This window comes from Salvia splendens, chromosome 1, assembly GCF_004379255.2.
Source record: "Salvia splendens isolate huo1 chromosome 1, SspV2, whole genome shotgun sequence".
Taxonomy (NCBI): Eukaryota; Viridiplantae; Streptophyta; class Magnoliopsida; order Lamiales; family Lamiaceae; genus Salvia; species Salvia splendens.
The window spans coordinates 45823919-45846436 of NC_056032.1; the positions used below are offsets into that span (position 1 = coordinate 45823919).

Sequence of the window (22518 nt, forward strand, 5' to 3'; positions counted from 1 at the left end):
GATTTAAATTGCACTAACTTTTTGAACTCATATTCTGTGTAATACATGCCGAAAAAAGCAAAATTCCTATTACTAGACGGAGAAAGTATTTGTTATGTTTTGGAAATAAAAAAATTCACAGTTGCTATCAACGTACGTACTAGATCTTTTTTTTTGTAATAGCTTGTGAATCACATATGAATATGTGACTATATTTTGAATATCATGTGTTAAAAGAAGTTCACTACAACCTAACAAATCATTAAGGACATTTTTAATGCAATTAAAGACGCTAATTTGTGTTTCTAAATACACCACATGCATTTCAAAAAACGTCTTTATTGTTGGTGTCCCAACTAAAATTAGAGGACGTAAATGGAAGCGTCCTAAAAAGCAAAAAATTTAATTAATTTATCTTTAATTAAATAATATTTTTTTACATCCTAAATTGTTGTTATTTTTTAAAATTTTTCAATACAAATAGCTGGGTCGCGATTTTTATGTATTTAAAAAATAAGTTTTTTATTCATGAAATGATAGTAAACTTTTGCAGGCATTAATCAGATTTCAGATAATGGCAGATCAAACATCTGGAATTTGACCTTGTAGTGTTATTTAATGTTTTCTTGTGATTCTATCTAAAGTGTAATCGAAGTCATGGGGAAGCATGATGCAATATGATATCAACTTATATATCACATCTAATATTATTTATTTCAAACATTCTGGCATATATTATCCAATAATCTGTTTAGAGCCCAATACACTATATGTGGTCATATGGACGAATAATAAAAGAAAAGAGAATTTAAGATGTCGTTAGAAGTAGCATCGATAAAAGTCAATACTGTCGATAAAACAACACAAGAGTCGACACTCGTGCAGGGTATTTACCACTTACGATAAGTCAATAACACAATTATAATTTTGTGGATAATTATAATTTTCAAAAGGAATCTGCTTCACATAAAATATACTCAGTCAATAGTAGTATTATGCAAAACAGAAAATATAAAATCAGAAAAAAACATAAAAAGAGAAAAACAGAGAAAATAAAATTCTGACGTCATGAATATATAAATTGCCGGAGACTCAGTCAATAGTCAATCAACCTTTTTTTCCACTATTAATATTTAATTATTTCTCCTTTTTCTCATCCTCGTTATTATATTTTATTATTCTGTTACATAGTAATAAAGTCATTTGCTATTTTGAAACGTTCTATAGTACTCGAGTCATTTTCCTTTTTATATAACTACAACAAATTTTGTCTTCATTAAGTGATAAATTATTTATTAAGTAAAGAAAAAATAAATCTAATATATGAAATCTATATTAATATTAACAGTAAATAGTCGTTCGAGTTAAAATTCTAATAATACTAATTTAATTTCTTTTAACACTATCACACTACAACAATAAAATAAAAATTATTGCCAAGAAACACTGTAGTAAATCAGTTAATTAATCCCCTCGATGAAAAACGTTAGACAATTTCCCGCCAAATTATAACCACCACTTCCACCGCAGAAGCTTCCAATTCCATCATCCTCTCCCTAGACAAGCACCCCGACATCAATACACTGCAGAAGCTCCACGCCCGCATCATCTCCGACCCCAATTTTTGCTCCGACACCTCCCTCTCCATCAACACCACCCGCAAGGTGTTCGACAAAATTCCCGAGAGAAACAGCGTCATGATCAGGAGCTACGTCAACAACCATTTGTACGAAGACGCGATTCTCGTGTACAAAATCATGCTGGCCACCGATCACTACACGTTCCCGTGCGTCCTGAAAGCTTGCTCGGCCTCGGATAACATCCGTTTTGGGGTGCAGATGCACTCTCCCGCCGTGAAGAAGGGTCTCGATTTGAATCTGTTTACCGGGAACGGCCTTGTTGCGATGTACGGGAAATGTGGGAATTTGGTGGAGGCGAGGCGGGTTTTCGATGGGATGCCGTTTAGGGATATTGTGTCTTGGAACTCTTTAGTGGCGGGATATGCGCAGAGTGGGAGATTCGATTTAGCGTTGGAGGTGTGCAAAGAGATGGAGTTGTTAGGTGTGAATCATGATTCCGGGACTATGGCTAGTCTGTCTCCGGCTGTGACTGACACCAGTGTCGAAAATGTCATGTTTGTGAAGAGAATGTTCGTGAATATGGATTCGAAGGAGTTAGTGGCGTGGAATGTGATGATTTCGATTTATACGAACAATTCCATGTCTGATGAAGCGGTTGAGCTTTAGACGGAGATGGAGGCACGAGGGGTGGAAGCTGATTCGATCACTGTAGCTAGTGTGCTTCCGTCTTGTGGCGATCTCTCTGCTCTGTCGCTGGGGAAGAGAATCCATGGATTCGTGAAATTGAAGAGGATGCAACCTAGTTTATCCGTGGAGAACGCGTTGATTGATATGCATGCGAAGTGTGGGTGCTTAGTCGAGGCGAGGAGAGTGTTCGAAGAAATGAGAATCAAGGATGTTGTTTCTTGGACTTCAATAAGGCCACGAAACTGTTGAGTTATTCTCGAAAATGCAGGAGTTAGGTATCATCCCGGATTCCATAGCGTTCGTTTCGATTCTCTCAGCTTGCAGCCACGCAGGATTGCTAGCAGAGGGACGCGATTATTACTGAATGATGACAGAGAGGTACAATATTTCTCCGAGAGTTGAACACTTTACTTGTATGAGCAATGTAGAGCTTCGTGGTCAAGTCCACACGTTCCTTGCTGGCGATCGGTCACACCACCAGTCGAAGGAGATATAGGAAGCGTTGGATGTCTTGTTGGCGAAAATGAAGGAATCAGGTTACGTTCCCAGAACAGAGACGGCTCTGCACGATGTGGAGGAGGAGGATAAGGAGAACCATTTGGCGGTGCATAGCGAGAAGTTGGCCATTGTGTTTGCGCTCATCAATAGCAGGCCGGGGACGCCACGTTGCGATCAAGCTGATATCGAAGATCGCGGTGAGGGACACGAACCGGTATCACCATTTCGAGAATGGCGTTTGCTCCTGTGGTGATTACTGGTGAATAAGTGAAGAAAAGAAGAGAAGAGAAGAAGAGGATAATGTTGTCATCGACTAAACAAAATGAAGAAGGCATTGTTGTACTAATGGTCTTCATTTACTCATCGGTTGTAGTGATTCAAACTCATACCTATCGGTTAAAGGGAAAACGACTAATTAAATAGGTTGTGCGTCATCGCTACCAACTCATTTTAAGCTAAAATGGTTTTTTTAATCATGAATAATTTGTTTAATCATATATCTAAACATAGTCTTATCATCTTATGGTTGAACTTTGAGATTAAACGAAAATAATAATTTTAACCCTAAATAATTAAATTCTTTAGCTTTCAATATACTTGGAAGATGCATAACAACAAAGTGGCTGTAGTTTAGTGGTGAGAATTCCACGTTGTGGCCGTGGAGACCTGGGCTCGAATCCCAGCAGCCACAAAGGTATTTTTTGCTTTTTTTTTTCTTTTCCTTTTTCTTGAGAATATACTTTTGCCTTTTATTTTGAGACTGTAATATTAGAACATTTTGAGGCTAATTTTTTGTCCAAAATTTTCATTTCTTTTCATTTTTATTTCTTCTCGCTCTTTGTAAATGCTAAAAAAATTGCAACTCCATAAATCATTAAATGAAGAGGGTATTTGGCTAAGCTATTAAGCTCTTGAACAGTGTTTGGCAATCAACATCTCCAACAACTTATAAGTTATAATCTCTCAAAAACTTAAGTTCATCAATTCATCTTTTTCATTCGCATCTTATAAATTTTTTGAATATCTTAGTCGTGAAGGAGAAACTGAGACTATCTCTTGTTTGGCGAAAATGAAAAGAAAGAGATAGATATCTGCAATGAGTGAGAGAGAGTTAGGTGAGAGGGTGAGAACGCAGTAGAGAGAGAGGCAAATTCACGTGTGTGGGGTTGAGGAAGCTTTTAGAGCATCCCCATCGGTGCTTGTGGGGAAGGACGGCGTTCGTGCCGTCGGCACGGCATGCCCCTGTCCGCCGCTGTGCTCTTGCCGACGACACGGCTCTGCTCGATGCATAGAGCACGTCCGTGCCGCTGAGCAGGGCGACGTGGCGCGTTTCTATTGGTCGTTGGCATTTTCTTTCATTTAAAAAAATAAAAAATGATACTAAAAATTAAAAATATATATATTTTCGGATTCCCAAAATATAGCCGTTTTATTACCATTTTTTGATTTTTTTGATTTTTTTAAAAAAATTTAATCCCAAAAGCATCTATAAATACACACATTCATCATCCATTTTTTTATACAACTCATCTGCATATTCCTCTCTCACTCAAACCCTCTCTAAATTCAAAAATGGATATCAACGATATCATTTCGGCCACGAGTAGTGAGATTTTTTTTATTTTATGAATTTAATTATGTAACTTTTAAATTTTAGGATTTTAATTATATAATTTTTAATTTTTTAGTAATTAGTACTAGTATTTTGGGTATTTTTAATGCATTTTAATATTGTGGAAATTTTTTTATTTAAATTGAATAATAGAATGGTGGACCCTAGAGCATGTCATTGCGGAAGAACATGAATGTGGATGTTGTGCTCTTGCCAAAGAACATAGAGTAAAAAATGAATAAAAGTGGGTCCGGCCCACATTCATGCTCTTTGGCAAGAGCATGGATGAGGATGCTCTTATTTTTACTTGGGCTCTCTTATTGGTTCTTTTGTTTGGGCCAATTAAATTAACAAAGCCCAAATCCTTTAATTTATGTGCTTATGAACTAGTATAATTTAATTGGGTCAATATAATAACTATAGCTACAATTGTAAAATTGTCGGAAATATGCTTAGCCAAACGGCATCTAAATCTAGGAGGAGGATCCCCTGCTGTGGCTTAAAACACAGCAGGGCGTACGGTGCTTAAAACGCCAAAATTTGTGAACCAAACGCAACAACTATACTAACTTTTTTATATTTAATTCACATCATTTTAAACACTATTTTATTCTATTAAAAGGTAAAACACAGTTAAAAAGATGTTAGCATATTAGAATATTTTTCTATATATGTTGACTTTAACCGTTATTCTTGTTCATATTTTTTTAATTGATGTTTTAGCAATTACTCTTAGTGAATTTAAATGTAAAATTTATAGCTAACTTTTGTTTTTTCTATTCACATTATTTAAATACCTCTTACTATTTTAAATTCTAACATACTTTCCACTTGGAAATATTTGTATATGCTCTTTAATAATTATGTACTTTTTAATAAATTTTTAAGATTAATGATATCAGACGAGCTAGACTTAGTGTAATAATTTAATTTAAATTATTTTGTACCTAATCCTTTTATTTGAGGAATGATGGTCATAATTAGTTATTATTAGTAGTTTTACTTATAAATAGAATTCCTATATTTTTTATTGAATTTTATAGGTATTTTGAGTGTTTAAAGAAAAAGATGTGCCAAAATACTTAACAATCCTAGTATATGATTCAATTATAAATATACGAATATGTATAGAGTTGTATTCAAGTTCAACATGTAAATATTGTCCAAACATTCAATCGAATCTCAGCCCCACGATTTTGTTTAATGCCACGTGTCGTTTAACAATGTAGATTTTTCGTCAATTAATGTAGCTCGGATAATAATATAGCATTATAGTCTAATAATGTACACCGACTAATAATGTAGAGTTTTCGCCAATTAATGTAGCTTGGCTATTTTGATCACAATCATCCAAGCCAAGGATTCAAGAGCTATGATCTGTTTGAAGCTTAATACTAAAGAGCTGTGAGAACCATAATACACCCCATCTGTATATAAGTGAAAGTTCTTATAATAATCAATTAATTATTATTCTTAAAATAAAAGGACTATGCAAAAATAATTAAAAGTAAACTATATACTCCTATCAACGATGGACTGTTATATTGCTAGCTCAATACTTAATTGATAACTACAATTACATAATAGCCATTAGATATTCAAATCTAGGGCCTAGATCATCAGCTCCGAAATGTCAATACGATTAATGTCAATAATGGTATTAAGGTCAATTTACAACAAATTAATTGTAACTAACTTTTGAAAAATATCCCATAATTTTAAAACGCATATATCTTTCTCGATTTAAATTATTTTTTCGCACAACATATATCAAATTAAAGATAATTTCATTAGGATTCTAACGAGATCTCACCAGCATATGTTCCGATGTCAAAATTTTAAAAAAAAATTCAAAAATTTTCATATATTTCGTTAAAAGCTTTATATCACGACACATAATATGTCAATACAATGCTTGTACAATGTCAATATGAAATTGTATTGACATTGCCATGTCTTTGTGTTGATGTATTTCATACACTGTATTGACATTGTTTTTTTTAAACCCTAAATTTGATAGTTGCTATTATCTTTTTAATATTAAAAAATAAAAAAATGAAATTACACATGGCAAATTGTAGACCACAAGATTTCTAAAATCATATGCACTTAAATTAGTTATAGTTAGCAATTAAATGATTAGTTAGCAAATTGATCACACCCCCTATCAACGGCTGCAAATATCAATTAAAACATCACTAAAAAATATTAATAAGAGTAACTGTTAAAAGTCAACATATATAATAAAATTCTCTAATATGCTAACGTCTTTTTAACTGTGTTTTACCTTTTAATAGAATAAAATAGTGTTTAAAATGACGTGAATTAAACATAAAAAAGTTAGTATAGCTGTTGCGTTTGGTTCACAAGTTTTGGCGCTTTAAGCACCGCACGCCTTGATGTGTTTTAAGTCACAACAGGGGATCCTCCTCCCTAGATCTATTGTCCAAATATATTCCTATTTCAACATCAAAATATTTGTATAATTAACTTGAACTAAACTTATAACATGACAATGTAGCTGTAGTTTAGTGGTAAGAATTCCAGCCACATATCGTTTTTATTTATTTTTTTCAATTTCAAATTACTACTGTATTTAATTTTCCCTTTATCAAAACACTTTATTCAATATTTACTAGATGCATTAATGTTTTCCAACAAATTTTACTGGTATATACACCAATTTAATTAATACTACCCCGTTTAAATAGGACATATTTCTATTTGTTTCAGAAAATACGAGCCGTTTGATTATAAGAACGTTGCCATAGCTTTCTCTATTTAAATTAGATATCTCCCAAACTATCCGTTACCGATATTTCTCTCTTCAAAACTCTCTCTCTCCAAATCCGAAGAGAGCTCTGATGGCAACTTCAGTTGAATCTCCATCTCCTGCTTCCCTCCACAAGGTACTGATTTTTAAATCTGCCACGCTCTTCATTTAATGCGAATTCTGGTGATCCAGCGCTGATAATTCAGTTCCTCTTCTCAACAGGCGCATCGATTTTCAATGGCGTCTTCTTCTCCTCCGTTGTTCAGTCCTTGTTCGGATAAGCGCTTCTGGAACACTCTCACCAGCCGCGTCGACACGCTTCTCGAGAATCAGAAGCCGAAATCGGTGAGGCTTTTTTTTTTGGATTGATTGATTTCGTAGCTACTTAGCCCTAGATGGCTGGATCGGAGCTGATTTGTGCTTGTTTCCGAATTTTAGAGTTCCGAAGCTGTAAATCATGCGGATAGATTGAAGGAGGATTCATTGCTTTTGCTGAGAGGGTTTGATTCGGTGGCGCAGTCTCTCTCTCATCTCTCTAGTAATCTCGAGACTGCTCTTGAGGTAGCACTCCAACTCTATTGCTGTTTTCTTAGTGTGGAATCCCTAATTTGAATGCTAGGGCATTTGATTCAGACTTTGTGTGAATTTTCTCCTATTGTTCTGTGTTGAATTCTCACCCGTTTTAACCTAATTTTACAATAATGACTCTTGCTGGCAACATCAAAATTGAATTATCCAAACTCATTGACTTCAATAGAATGTTAGTAATAATTGATGAGTGATCTGTGAATCTGTGTTCAATTATCCAAACTCATTGATATCTCATTAGAGTGTTAGTAGTAATTCATGTGTTGTCTGTGAGTCTGTGCTGATACCTGTGGTCTTCATTTTGAAGGGAGCTAGAAGTATAGCCAAACAGCCGACATTGAGTGAAATCTTACATGCCACCATTGAGAAAGCCAAAGAAGGAGAAAATTCTGCAGAGGAAGAGAGTAAAGCTGATAAGAAACAAGATGATGACAACATTGACAACAGAGGATTGAAGCGAAAGCTGGATTCGGAGGAATGTAACGATGATCAAGATGAAGAAACTGCAGATGAGGCAAACAAAAAGGGCTCTAAAGAAATGGAGAAGATAAAAAAAGCAAAAAATGTAGGTATCCTCCTTATCATCAAATAACTTGAAAAACAATGTAGTTTATGTTTGTGGGATTGATTATAGTAGGATTAAGTGATTAACTAATGTTGTCTCTCCACAGCTGGCAATCACCATGGCGACACGAGCAGCGAGCATGGCTAGGGAGCTGAAGTCGATCAGATCGGATATGGCCTTTATGCAGGAGAGATGTGGGCTGTTGGAGGAGGAGAACAGGAAGCTTCGCGATGGGCTAGGGGAAGGGACAGACGACGACGACCTGGTGAGGCTTCAACTCGAAGCGCTTCTTGCAGAGAAATCAAGGCTGGCGAACGAGAATGCAAACTTGACTAGGGAAAACCAGTGCCTGCATCAGCTTGTGGAGTACCACCAGCTGACATCACAGGATCTCTCGTCTTCTTACGAGAGCTTACTGAGGGGAATGCAGCTCGATTTTTCGTCTCCGCGAGAAGGGGGTGAAGAGGAAGATGGGAGCTTCCGAACACCCTATGCAGACCTGTTGGGATTCTCCAAATCCTTGGATGAGTGCTTTGATGAAGAAGAACAAGAGTAGGCCTTACTTATTGTTTGCTTCTGGAATTTGTTGTAAATTATTGCTGCAGTTTCTGTATTTTGAGAGACAAGCATTGAAATGCTTATTATTGTGTTTCTGGATGAAGAAGTTGCAACAAATTATTGAGAGCAAGTTAAGATTGTCAAATGGATATTAAATATAGATAGCCGCCTCTTGAAATGATGATCAATTTATAAAGGACAGTCAATGTAGCTAATCACATAATTGAGGAACTTTAAGTAAGCATGATCAACAAATGATTGTACATGAAACATAATTGAAATTGAAGTCCCTACCAATCTATCTTTTTTATTTATTATTTCTAGTAATTCTTTATACAAACGCTTGTGTCATCACAAAAGCATGCTTCACTTCGCCCGTCAATATATATCTTAATTGTGGTGGAAATGTATTAATAGAATGTGTGACATACTTAGTAAAAGTAAAATATAATAAATAAATAATGACAAAATAAGATGTAGAAAAATTGTTATTTCGAAATTTCAAAATTAGTACAGATTATAGATGAACAAGCAATTATAAATAAATTAACATAATAATGAATCAAAATAATAGATTGGACCCCACCAAGAAAGATTGAAACCCTGTGATTCGACGAGCCAACGATACAAACATCTTCCCGCAATTCAAAAATCCCATTTCCTCAACGATATAAATTTTAAAAAAGATAAAAAATAAAAAAGAATACCAGAAATCTGTGGATAACACTCCAACGCTCGTCACCACAAGTCCACAACCATAAAAATACATGCGAAATTCGTGCTAATTTTCTACTCTCCACCGCCACCTCTTTCGCCGCCGCCGTCAAATCTATGGTAATATCTTCATTCTCTCCATTAACTTTCACACACCTCTGCCCTCACCTTTTCCTCTTCCACAACAAATCTTCTCCACGAGCTCCTCCTCCTCGGCGCGGAGCTCCGCGAACCTCTCTCTTCGCTCGCTCCGGCGACTTATCTGGAACTGGAAGGAATGCAGTAATCTCGAGCTCTATCAGCCAGGATCCGCCGAGGAGTTTGTTCCCCGGCGGATACAAGCGTCCGGAGATCAGAGTGCCGAATCTCGTTCTCCGGCTGAGCTCCGACGACTTAGATAGGGATGAAAAGGCGGTTATCGATCTCGTAGACGACGCCGTTTCGGATAGGGTTGGGATTGTGGTGCTCGCTGGAGGCGCAGGCAGCGGGAAGAAGCTGTATGAGGCGGCGTGTCTGCTGAAATCTGTGATCGGAGACCGTGCTTATTTGTTGATCGATGATCGCGTCGATATTGCCGCCGCAGTTGGTGCTAATGGCGTCGTGCTTTCTGATCAAGGTGAGTGCGTATAATTTCTCTGTGGCTTGAGCTTGATTTCATCGGTCATTAGCATTTTGATTTATCGCGTATTGTGAGATCTGCAAAAAGAGTGTCTGCATAGCTAATTTTGCAGTATATACAGTTCATTTCTAGCGTAATGTGTTTGGATCCGTGGAAATCTTAATTCCAATTTTACTGGATGTAAGTATAGTTCATGTTTGAAAGATAAGGTGGGTGAATTTTTGAATGTCAGAAACATGAATCTAATTTTGACATATTCGTGTTTTACATAGCTCCGCATTTATCTGTTTCTTATTGAATTAAGTTGTTTTGGCGTTTTAATATGCCATGATTTTTCACTTATGTTTTGGGGGTGATTCTTGTTAATTTGGTATTCTTTTATTTGATAGGTCTGCCTACTATTGTGGCAAGAAATACAATGATGGATGCGAGAACTGATTCAGTGATGCTTCCTTTGGTAGCTAGAAACGTCCAAACTTATGATGCTGCATTAGATGCCTCCGTTTCTGAGGGTGCCGATTTTCTTATATTTACTCTGAAAGGAGGTACTTCTCCTGAGGAGCTCGTAAGCTCCATATCAGGGAGCATAAAAATTCCAATTTTTATCATGTTTGATTCTCCTAAAGATGAAATGTCGCTGCATTCCCTAAACTCAGGAGCTAGTGGTGTAGTTGTTTCAGTGGATGAATTGAAATTGTTGGGAGAAGATGGATTGAGTAAGTTATTTCACAGTGAGTATGCATCAAATGCAAAAGTAGATGACATAGGACAAAGCTTTGAAAATATCAAAACTATAGACACACAGAATGGTTTTTATGGGAAAAAGATGATTGGTGGTTTTACGAGATTGGAAGAGAGAGAACAACAGTTACTAGACAAGGAGCGAATGATTTTGATTGAAGCTACTAGTGTTATCGAAAGAGCTGCACCAATGGTGATCCTTCATTGCTAAAACCCTTTGGTAGTTATGATCGATCATATTCCATTATGCTGCTTGTCTTTAGGCTACAACTAACATAACCTTTAAATCTAAAATGTCAGATGGGGGATATCTCGCTTCTCAAAGATGCCGTTTCTCAACTTCACGAGCCATTTTCTATTGTTATAGTGGTAATTGTGTGCTGAACTTCAACAAATTCTGATTCTACGGATATACTTGGGTATCAGCTCTAAAATTCTTAATGTATTTTTTGTTATTAGTTAGTAGAAGTTAGTTCAACTAGCCTCAAGCCATTATATGCTTGTGAGAAAAATTTATCTGGTGAAACATAGATTTGGTCCACATATTCTTTTCATGAGGTCTTAATTCTTCCCATTGCTTGATCGAAAAACTTTTAGAGGTTATGTGTTGGTAGTCTTATATTTAACCATTTGTTGGAGTTCTATTCCTTTATGAAGTATTTTTGTCCTTCTTTTAGGGTTGAACACTATTGGCTTATATACTTTTTACCCTTTCTACACTTTGTTTTGTTCCCTTTGACTGGCTGTAGATATATCCAGTGGCATAATATTTTGTTGTTGACTGCTGCATGATCATCTTCTTTTGCGATTTAGGGGTGTAACGAAAAACATGAGCTTGGCTTATTTGTTGGGGTTGGCTGCGGGAATTGGGGATAATCTTATTGCAAAAAAAGAGAAATGAGAAATAAAGGTGGTATTATAGTTGTAAAATTTAAGTTTTTTGTGAATATTGCATCTTAAATTGGGTATAGATTGTTTTTCTCTGCCAATCAATCCTTTATTTTGAGCCAAATTTGAGTTTAATCAACTTTTAAACAAATAAATTATTTACATAAGACCTATAATATTCATATAACACTAAGCTAATTTATGAAACATGTATTTATGACTAACAAAAATATAAAAGTTATCACAAAAATAATTTCATGTCATGAGCTTGCTCATGGGATAATGAACCAGATCTTATATCGGAAGGAGCTTTTGACAAATTGGTATTTGTTCATTTCCATCTAAAGTAGAATTGACTTTAAGTAGTAAGACTTCTAAGCTTTATTATTGATCTCGCAAGATTACTAAATTTTCCTTTTTTTACTTAACACTCCCCCAAACAGGAGAAAACGAAGAAGGAAGAAATAGTAAATAGGAAAAGGATATTATTCTATCTTTGACACAAAGATTCGGCTATGTATTCTTCCTGTTAGCTTCCGTCACGATTCTGTATGATTGCCAGGTCTATTTGGTGTTCCTTTTTTATTACTCAACCAATTATTCTTTCCATGATCTAAGTGTGCATTACTTGTTTACTGCAAGGACCAACATAACTTTCATTTTCTAGACTACACAGGGAGCCTTGCTAAGATTTTTGTTTGCATGATTTACCAGGGAGAATTCAACTCAGGAAAGTCGAGTGTCATCAATGCTCTTCTTGGGCAAAGATACTTGAAGGATGGGGTTATTCCTACAACTAACGAGATTACTTTTCTACGCTATGATGATTCAGAATTTAGCGAGCAGCGTTGTGAAAGGCATCCTGATGGTCAATACATATGCTATATACCTGCACCAATTCTGAAAGAAGTGAGTTCCTCTTAGCCCAGGAGTGTCTCAGGAAAAAAAAGTATTTTGTCTTATATTGATCTGTCCAGGGTTGAAGGTTTCACTTCAAAATTTCATTTCACACTCACTACATGCCCTCAGTTTTTGCGTAGGCAAAAAGTTATTGTCCATTGAAATTGTGTTCTTATAGTAGAGTTTGGTCAGTAGTTTAGGGATTGAACAATTGGTGTTTTGAACACTGTATCATCTGCAGTAACTAGTTTTTTTGTAACACTAGATATGATTTCGCAGAATTTTTCAGCCTAACTGTCCTTTATTTTCTTCTTATCTTCGTTGCTGCATCAGTCCTAATTGTCAGCCTATCATGCAAACCTAAAGTACCAAGATGAGTTTCTAAAATTTTACTTTAACGGGGATTCTTTGTTTTGGGGAAGGATAAGCAGTTTTCATCCTTCAGTTGTTACTTTCACCAACTGTAGATTTGACCTGGTTGGTTTGGCTTCATAAATTCTAGATGTTTTCCAAACATGTCTCAACTATCAGGCTTGATATTCCTTTTTGCCCCCCTCCCCCAAGCAGATGATAATCGTTGATACTCCTGGAACAAATGTGATTCTTCAAAGGCAACAACGGCTCACTGAGGAATTCGTCCCTCGTGCAGATTTACTTATTTTCGTCATGTCAGCTGACCGACCATTGACTGAGAGTGAGGTATGAAATATTTGCTGCTGCTGGTGTGATCCTGCATTCTGGTTTACTTTTTATAATATCTTGCTTAGTACAAAATTGTAATGACTTCAGCAGTTCACTTTCACTCATGATTTGTGGGACTTTCCAAAACTTGTGGGCTGTGTTTGTGTGCTGTTGCTACCTCAACTCAATAATCCGTAGTATTAGATAGCCTGATCATGGCCATATTAATTCATCCCCGAAAATACATTATGATGATTATGTGGGACAAATTTGCCATCTGACTGCCCTCTCTTTTTCAGGCGGAACTAATGGTTTTCAATATGGAACTTTGGGTCCTTTCCTGAAATATTACATGCTTCATTTATTTTGTAAATTTGGCACCTTAACTTTCTTTAGATTGCTGTCCAGTTGTCCTTGTTTTAAGAAATTGTGTTAATTCCGAATGTCCAACTGTTAATTTACTTTCTTTGCAGTAATTCTCTTTTTGGTGGTTCATTGCCTCCATTGATATCCTTGTATACCTTTGTTCCCCCCTCTTTTCTTTCTCTTTGGCTTGCTAATATCGGCTTCTCATGTTTCTGTAGGTTGCTTTTCTTCGCTATATTCAACAATGGAAGAAAAAAGTTGTTTTTGTGCTAAATAAGTCTGACCTGTATCGTGGTGCAGATGAGGTTTGAGCCATTATCTACTATTCAATCCTCTATATGTAGGAAGTGTACTCTTATTGTGCGGCAGAGAGAGCATTTATTTTTTATATTTAGCCAATTTAGTCTTTCTATGCAGCTTGAAGAAGCTTTAGCGTTCATCAAGGAAAACATACAGAATATGCTGAATGCTGATCATGTCACGCTATATCCTGTATCCGCTCGGAGTACTCTTGAAGCAAAAGTTTCTGCTCACGGTGTTGAAGAGCACGAACAATTATCAAATACTCCATATCCAGGGGCTAACAACTTCTCCAGTTTTGAAAAGTATCTATTTAGCTTTTTGGACACTTCAACAGATAATGGGATTACAAGAATAAAGCTCAAGCTGGAAACGCCCGTTAAGATTTCTGAGCGGCTACTATCTGCTTGTCAAAAACTTGTCAGCGAGGAGCGCCTTAAGGCTGAAGAGGACTTGGTGTTTGTGAATGATCTTCTTAGTAGTGTAGAAGAGTATACACTGCAACTGGAAACTCAGAGCATTTCTTGGAAGAAACAAATTTTATCTCTGGTATAACAGAATCCATGTGAATCACATATTGCTTACTGTTATTTTAATTTTTTGCATGCTTATGTTATTCTTGGTGGACAAAACAAATGCAGATTGATAATACACAAGCGCGTGCAATCAAACTTGCAGAGTCTACCCTGCAATTATCAAATCTTGACCTTGTTGCTTCATTTGTTCTCAGTGGAGATAAATCTTCCAAGATGTCAGTGACCTTAAGTCTCCGGAGTGAAATTATTGACCCTGCTGCCTCGGAAGCTGAAGTGAGTACATGGTTCTGTTATATGTTCATGTTAGGCGAAATCTCTATTATAAGTTCTATCAATTCAACGCTCCACATTTTCTTCCAGCCTAAATAGAGACACAAGATTTTGATATTTCAAGTTTGTGTTACGTAAAAGTCATGTTATTACTAAATATGGTTCCTGAATAGTAGCGAGAGCTGTGGGGCTTAGTACCAGATTGACTTGAGTCGTGGTTAATTGTACTAAAATAATGGATGATGCAGCCTGTACATGCAAAGACCTATTTCCCTGTAAGCTAGAATGTCTTTCTAGACTTAAATCGGATATCTTTTTTCGTGAATACTTAAATTCATGTGAAGCCTGCACTATAATAGCTTTTGCTCTTATTTATTATACATGCTAGCAATATCCTCATACACAGTTTTGTTCTGAAAAAAAAATTGTTGGCATCCAGAAACTGCTTGGGGATTATGCTATGTGGTTAGAGTCGAGCAATGCCCGCAAAGGAAATCTGTACAAAGAATCATTTGAGAAACGTTGGCCTTCAGTTGTTCGGTCTTCCTCCCAGCTGGAGGCCAGTGAGCTGCTAAGGACAAAACATGAACTAGGTGGAGCAGTTATTAGAGATTTTAGTGCAGCTGCTGCTTCTAAACTGTTTGAACAAGAGATTCGTGAAGCGGTAAGATCTTGAAATGCATTTTAAATTGTAACCGTAGCTCTCATTTGGTGCCAAGACAATAAATGTGATTCTATTAAGCATATTGGTTAACTAATCTGATATTTATATGGGGAAAGCAGAAAATGTGGTTTATCTGATGACTCGGTCTAACAATGCTACTGCCGTTCTGGTCTTTGATTTACAGCTCTTGGGTACTTTCGGCGGATTGGGGGCAGCTGGCCTGTCTGCATCACTTTTGACATCTGTTTTACCCACCACTCAAGAAGATCTTCTTGCTTTGGGCCTTTGCTCTGCCGGAGGGTATGCAAATCTTAACCTTACTGTTTATCATCGTTTCTCAGGATTTGTGTGGTCTGCTCTATCATCAATAGAGGCAATAACAATGAGAATAGATTTGATCTCAGCATTCGAAAACTGGTTACTGGTAGAATACAACGGGGCGGCTTGGCTTAGGTTTCACCTTGACTAGTGCAGAACAACTGGATTGCGTATTTGCCTGCACACAAAGTGTCTTTCAATTCCATATTTCTTGTTTGGGATGCTACATTTCAACGTTGTACGAAATCAATCTGCAAACTAAACATCGTTCATTTTAAATGAGAATATCGGAACCTTCAAATATGATATGAATTTGAGTACTTAATTTATGTTTGTTGTATGCCTGTGTAGCAAGTAAATAGTACAGTGAATCGCAAACTGATGCGAGAATGGATATAGGCGTTCATTGCTCTCAGCGTTTCGATTTCTTTAGGTTTCTACTCTATATGCTGATTGGTGTAAATCTTTCATGCAGGCTGTTGGCAGTTTCGAATTTCCCCAGCCGGAGGCGACAGGTCGTGGACAAAGTGAAGAGAACTGCCAATGCCTTAGCTCGTGAGCTCGAAGAAGCAATGCAGAAGGACCTCGTGGAGGCTACGAGCAGGTTATCGAACTTTGTAACTCTTATCGGTAAACCATATAAAGAAGCAGCACAAGATCGGTTGAATAAACTGTTGGGAACTCAGCAAGAGTTAGCAGCAACACAGAAAAAACTTGAAACATTACAAATTGAAATCCAGAACTTTCATGTGCCAAGGTAGCACTAAAAACCTTTGTTATTGTTGTAGGTTTATGTATGATGGGAAAATTTTAGGAAAAAAAAGTTAATTTTTATTTTTTTGATAATATATTCGTTACTAGTTTTGTGGTGACCACAGAAATCGAAAAGGCTCCACTAGTGTGGTAAAAAAGGAAAGATATCTATTTTAAGCAAAAAGTTGATGATAAATTGTGTGCATTTTATGAGCAAAAAATACCCAATGGGGAAGATTTTGCTTTGTGATGAATGAAATAAAGAATAGTTTGTATATGCATTCACTGCTGATAAGGTTTTGATTTGATAACAGAAAGGAAAAGCCAAAGAATCAAATAGCACCATCATTGTTTATTTCAATTTGGTGGTAACAACTATCAAGCAATTTTAGTGGTTAGGGTTGTCACGTTGTGAATTGCAGGATTAATACTATTATTCTCAGTATATTCTCTCTTTTTTTTTCAATATTTAAGCATCAAGAATGAAATTTTGTAAAAGATCTCCTTTTTTGTGGAGTTCGTTTTTGTATATACTCAATTGATGCAGTATTTAATAGTAGTATGTGATATTTTATTAGATAAAGAGTTACTCCCTCTGTCCGCGAATAAGAGTCTCGTTACTCTAAAGAACAATTGCTAGATCCAAACTTTGGAGGTTTATAACTTAGGTTTAGAAATAAAGGAATATAAACATGTTTCAAGTAAAGCTTAAAACACACTTGGATACTGATTGAAAGATTGAGAAATTTATCGTATTGTAACCTTCCAACGTTGTCGATCAGTACGTATTTATAGGTCTCAATCTTGAATAGTGTCATCGAGGGTGTAGTAATCAAATCTCAACTTGTGATGTTGGATTTCTTCATAGTGTCTACACTCTAGTACGCGATTCTTGTAATATCGTAAATTTATTTTGCCGTAAGAGCACGAAGATCTCTTTTATAACAAGATAAGAAAATCTAGTACCTATGATGAAGGCACAAAGGCCAAATAACATAAAAACATGAAATATACACTAACCTAACTACGAAATTCGCTTTATTTTTTTTTATCAGTGTACATGAATTAATCAAATCAAATGTAGGTAATGTTCTTAAAGATAAAATTAGGATATTGATCACGTCTTGTACTATTTATTCTCTATCCCCTCTTTCAATTTCAATGGACCAAAAATAGCTCTAATGCTGAGAACATAGACTCTACTTTAGATTAAAAATTGTGATCACTTATCAAATCCATTGTTTGGTTGATTAGCAAAAAGACAACACAAATAAAAATGGACAATCACAAAAGATAACATGACATTATGTAGCATCATTTTTAGGAAATTAATCTATCGTAATAAGGCATACTCGTTTGTACCCACAAAACAACAAAACCAAGAATCTATCCCTATAATCATATTGATTTTATTCCCAACTTTTTCCCTTTCTTTTTTGCATCATTTGCTACAATTCTTTTATTGGCTGTCTTAACATTTCTTGCTCATGATTTCAATTAATGCCTAGTGATATATTTGTAATTTTAAATTTTAATAAAATTAATTTTTTTTTTATTAAAATATGAGTTTCCATAAACCATAATAATGATCCCGTCGCAATTTTTTGTGCTAATTTTTTAGTTTTTATCTTATTTCCCAAACATTAATTGGGAATTTTTATTAGGATCTATAATTATTATTTTAATAACAAACGTAAATCGGGGCTCAATAATTTTTTTATATATAATAAATTATAGTAATAAACTAAAGCACACAAATATTGGGACAATGGATTCAAAACTGGCATAATATGGAGAAATAAATTGTCGTATAGTTTGAAACAACACTTGGACATCAAATTAATCTTGAGGTAGGCTTTGTTGGTCTTTTGTGGCAAAAATTGGGACGAGAAAAATCGACCATTTAAAGTATATATATAAGTGGAGGGATTGGGACTAGAAAAGGTTTAGCAATTTATTGGAAGCATTAATTCATCATTTAACTTTATGTTACATCAAAATCTTAGGGTGATTAATTTGTTTAGCCTAAATTAGAGGGAGAAGAGTGTTGTAGTAGCATGTTTGTATCAGAGTTGTAATAAGCCTCATGTATGCAAATGGAGGGACCATAATATTGTGTCTAGTTTCCATGGATTTTACTTGATGATGACTACTTAACACTACAAAAGTTGGCTCATATTTTCAATTATAATAACTAGTTTATACTCCATTAATTAGTTAATTATGTGACGAAACACAAAAAATTTGTGAAAGATCATTTGGCATCTCAAGATTAGTCACTAACAAAAAAACAAATAAAGAGTGACAGCTACCAACATAAAAAAAAAATATCTTTAACATATAGGTTCAAATCTTCAACATTCTTTTCATTTTATTATTACTCTGTATTTGAATTTCGACCCGTCAAATAATTTTAAATGGTCAAAACTAGCAAGTATTTATTCTCACAATCTGTTTTTGAAGAAATTAAAGTAGTAGAAATCTTTAAAAATAGTGATTACATCATATGACTTAAATCAGGAGCATAGCCTAAAAGACTAGTGCATCTGATACAGCTTAGACTCTTTTAAAAGGTTTGGATTTATTTTAAATAAAACTTGTGCATGTAGAAACCAAAGATTTTGACTCAATAGGGGGAAGCTAGATTGGGAATAATAAGACTATTTCTTTTTCCATTACAAGTCATATTACTTTTAATTTTATATGAAGCACTTTATGCGCTCTTTAAGAAATTAACTATAACAAAACAAATTTTGTCGCTTTATAAATGTTACTCCATATAATAGACTGGCAAATAAGAGTAGTAGATATTTGGGTTGTTATCGAGATAACCACAGCCTGTAAAGACCAGACTCAAATACGACATGCTAAGAAAATCGTAAATCCGACACATAATCGATCTGCTGCATTCAAACTCGAATACTACTTGCACACGACACGGATTCGTCAATATTAAGATCCAATTTGTGCTGGCACGGTATGATAACAACGCAATAGCGAAACGAATTCGACATAGTGCAAATTTAACATTTACTCTTGTTCTTAAGGTAAATGCATTAGTTGATGATTTGTTTTTTCAAGAATTACTTCATCCGTCCCACTTAAGATGACACGTTTTCGTTTTTAGTTTGTCCCAACTAAGATGACACATTTCCTTTTTTAGAAACTTTCTCTCTCCAATTAATACATCAAACTACTTTTTCCCACTTCTATTAAAGTATTCATCTTCATTTCTCTCTCTATTTTAATATTTACACCCACATTTTCTCTCTTCAATTAAATACATTAACCAATAACTCCTAAAATCTCGTGTCGGCCAAGGAATGTGTCATCTTAGCCGGGACGGAGGGAGTAATTCATACTGATTTTTTAAGAAATTAGACACTTGTGTAAGTATGTGCAATGTATTCATTAAATGTTCAATTATAATCCAAGTTAATAGCAACCTCTTAATTATAGATATTTTCCCGAGATCTATTTTTGGTTAAACAGTACTTCTACAATCTAGATGAATATTCGTTTTTCACATAAAATTAGTCCCAAAAATTAAATATCCAAACAAAATTAAAAATCAGAGTACGCACCTAACTGCAATTTTGGATACGATGAATTTAGGTATTCACCCAAAAAATGACGAAATGAAAAAAAATTAACCTGCCAAGTGCCAACTATTAATCAAATAATTGACAAAAATAGCAAAATCGAACAAAATATATTCGAATTTCTTTCTGCCCAAATGTCTTACAGAATCAATAATATTTTCGTGGTACGATTACTCCCTACTTTATTATTCGTATGTTTATCCACTTGTGACACCATAGGTAGAAAATTACTGAATATGCACTGGAATATAAAAAATCACCACTAGATTCAAACTAAAATACATTTCATTTTTATGAGTTACAAACTTTTTTTTAATAATTTTACAATTCAAATTCATTAAATCGACCAAAAATAGTCACAAACTTAACTTTGTTATTATTGCTGACTATATAATTAAACAAATTCTCAAAATTCGGAATATAATAAAAACCCGGAGCTCGCATCTAATTAGCTAGTTGGTGAGGCAATACCTTACAAAGACGATGATCAGTAGCTATTCCGGGAGGATGGTCCATCCCTACTAGAAATGACACACAACTCAGACTCGGACTCCTATAGGAAGTAGTAGTGGGGAATTTTCCGCAACGGGACAGAGCAATGTTGCATGGAGGTAGAAGGCCCGCGGATCATGAACTTCTATTAATTCCCATTGTGGAATAAGCACGAGGACTTGGTCGCCAATTCCCCGGTCACATCATCAACTTCCTTGACCTTTCGACATTTGGTAGTCGACGTAAGCCCCCATACATGATCTTACGACTTTGCAGAGACACGTGTTCTCAAGGTTCATGCCATAAAAGAAATTGAGCTAAACTATAATGAAAAGCACTCAAAATCGAAATAAAAAACTGTTCTCTCCATCTACTAGTAGGAGTCTGATATGGATTTTATGAAATGTTAAAAAAGTTGATGGAAAAAATGTCAGTGGAATAAATTAGGAGAATGTATAGTAAAAATGAACCGACAGTCCTATTCACAGACGGACTAACTCCTAATCAGAGTAACTTACAACTCAAACTTTAAAATTGAACAAAGATGCAAGTACCATGCCCTACTCCCTCAAACCTTGTAACCAACACCATAAAAGAAAAATCAAGTGGAGGGTAGAGCATGAAAACGACCCATGCAATTTGATTATAGTACTTTTTTCCCCTTTAAATACACCCCCACCCTCTCCACTTCTCTTTCATGCAATTCCCTCCTCTCTCTCAAAAAAAAAAAACAATGTACTCTCCTTCCCAACATTTTGAAGCACGTGAAAAATGCTTCCCTCAAAATCGGAAGGAAGAGCCCTACATCCACCCCCTCTCCAAACCCTCCCTGACCTCAATCAGCCTCGACATGTGCACCGAGGCCTTATGCACCGAGTCCGGCGCCGGCATTGACCCTTTCTCTGCCCCTGAGCCCAGTGGCAGCAGGCCCAGGAGGCAGAGGGCCGAGCGCGCCAGCAGAGGAGGGAAAGAGAGTTTCCCTCCTCCGTTGGCGAGCTGCTTGCGGGTCCACTCCCACCGCGAGGGAGGGCGCCTCGTGATCAGTGCGTCCGCCTCGAGGGGCCGGCGCCTGACGGCGGAGCGCGGGGACGGGAGGCTGAGGCTGTCGTTGGTGATAGAGGGCGGAAGGTGTGAGGAGGAAAGTGTGAAAGAGGAAGGTGGGAAAGTGTTGTTGGTAAGGTGCAATGGGGAAAGGAGTGGTAATGAGAGGATGCATAGCTTTCAGTTTTGTGTTGTCGGAAGTTAGGAAATTATCAATTTATTAATTAATTGTAGTTGATTTTTATTTGACTAATTTGTAGTACTACTCCTCCTATATATATATATATGTGTGTGTGTGAGTTGGTAGTTTTGGAGAATGAATGATGAAATCATTATGGATCCTTTTTCTTCTCTTTAATTTTCTATTTAATCAAAATTGAGGTAATACGGTATTCAAAATAAGAGTGTCGTTTCTTTTTGGTACGAATAATAAGAAATAGTACGTGTTTAGTTTATTAAGTAAGTTAATCTTTGTAAAAAAAAATTTAGAAATTACTTTATTATGTTCAAACGTCTCAAATCGAAATACAACTATGTTAACATAGAATAGATGAATTACTTGATAAAATAGAGTAATCGATCATGTTCTAGTTAGTGTACTTTTACTCGTGTTTTGGGTAAAACTGTATTCTCTTGTTCCCTCATGCATCCGCCGCTGCGACTAACTAACTTCACCTCCCAACATCAAGTTGGTACAACGGGCCTAACTGCTCCTTCCATCATCACTGCAGTCGAAATTAGTGCATTTGCTAAAAAAAAGAAAATGATGATTGGTCGATGCCAAATGTCACAT

The 22518-nt window shown here is 35.7% G+C and overlaps 3 protein-coding genes, 1 non-coding gene and 1 pseudogene across 4 annotated transcripts; all 5 read left to right on the top strand.

Annotated features, from left to right (window-relative positions):
- The first annotated feature begins 792 nt into the window (after positions 1 to 792).
- LOC121792673 lies at positions 793 to 2763 on the top strand (annotated as a pseudogene).
- Positions 2764 to 3363: 600 nt separating this feature from the next.
- Positions 3364 to 3435, top strand: TRNAH-GUG. Its single transcript has one exon. It is a non-coding gene; the product is annotated as a tRNA-His (tRNA).
- A 3701-nt stretch (positions 3436 to 7136) lies between these two features.
- LOC121802244 lies at positions 7137 to 8939 on the top strand. The gene is made up of 5 exons (XM_042201869.1): positions 7137 to 7265; positions 7352 to 7474; positions 7568 to 7690; positions 8025 to 8282; positions 8389 to 8939. The coding sequence occupies exons 1-5, from the start codon at positions 7221 to 7223 to the stop codon at positions 8836 to 8838; spliced, it is 999 nt and encodes a 332-aa protein (XP_042057803.1). The 5' UTR covers positions 7137 to 7220; the 3' UTR covers positions 8839 to 8939.
- A 595-nt stretch (positions 8940 to 9534) lies between these two features.
- Positions 9535 to 16685, top strand: LOC121755734 (probable transmembrane GTPase FZO-like, chloroplastic). The gene is made up of 11 exons (XM_042151106.1): positions 9535 to 10170; positions 10563 to 11107; positions 11215 to 11283; positions 12517 to 12711; positions 13270 to 13401; positions 13968 to 14054; positions 14167 to 14598; positions 14691 to 14858; positions 15295 to 15519; positions 15704 to 15819; positions 16313 to 16685. Exons 1-11 carry the CDS (start codon positions 9672 to 9674, stop codon positions 16596 to 16598), a joined length of 2754 nt encoding a protein of 917 aa, XP_042007040.1. The 5' UTR covers positions 9535 to 9671; the 3' UTR covers positions 16599 to 16685.
- A 4728-nt stretch (positions 16686 to 21413) lies between these two features.
- LOC121805252 (protein FANTASTIC FOUR 1-like) lies at positions 21414 to 22023 on the top strand. The gene has a single exon (XM_042205053.1). The coding sequence runs from the start codon at positions 21418 to 21420 to the stop codon at positions 21928 to 21930; it is 513 nt and encodes a 170-aa protein (XP_042060987.1). The 5' UTR covers positions 21414 to 21417; the 3' UTR covers positions 21931 to 22023.
- The last annotated feature ends 495 nt before the right edge of the window (positions 22024 to 22518 follow it).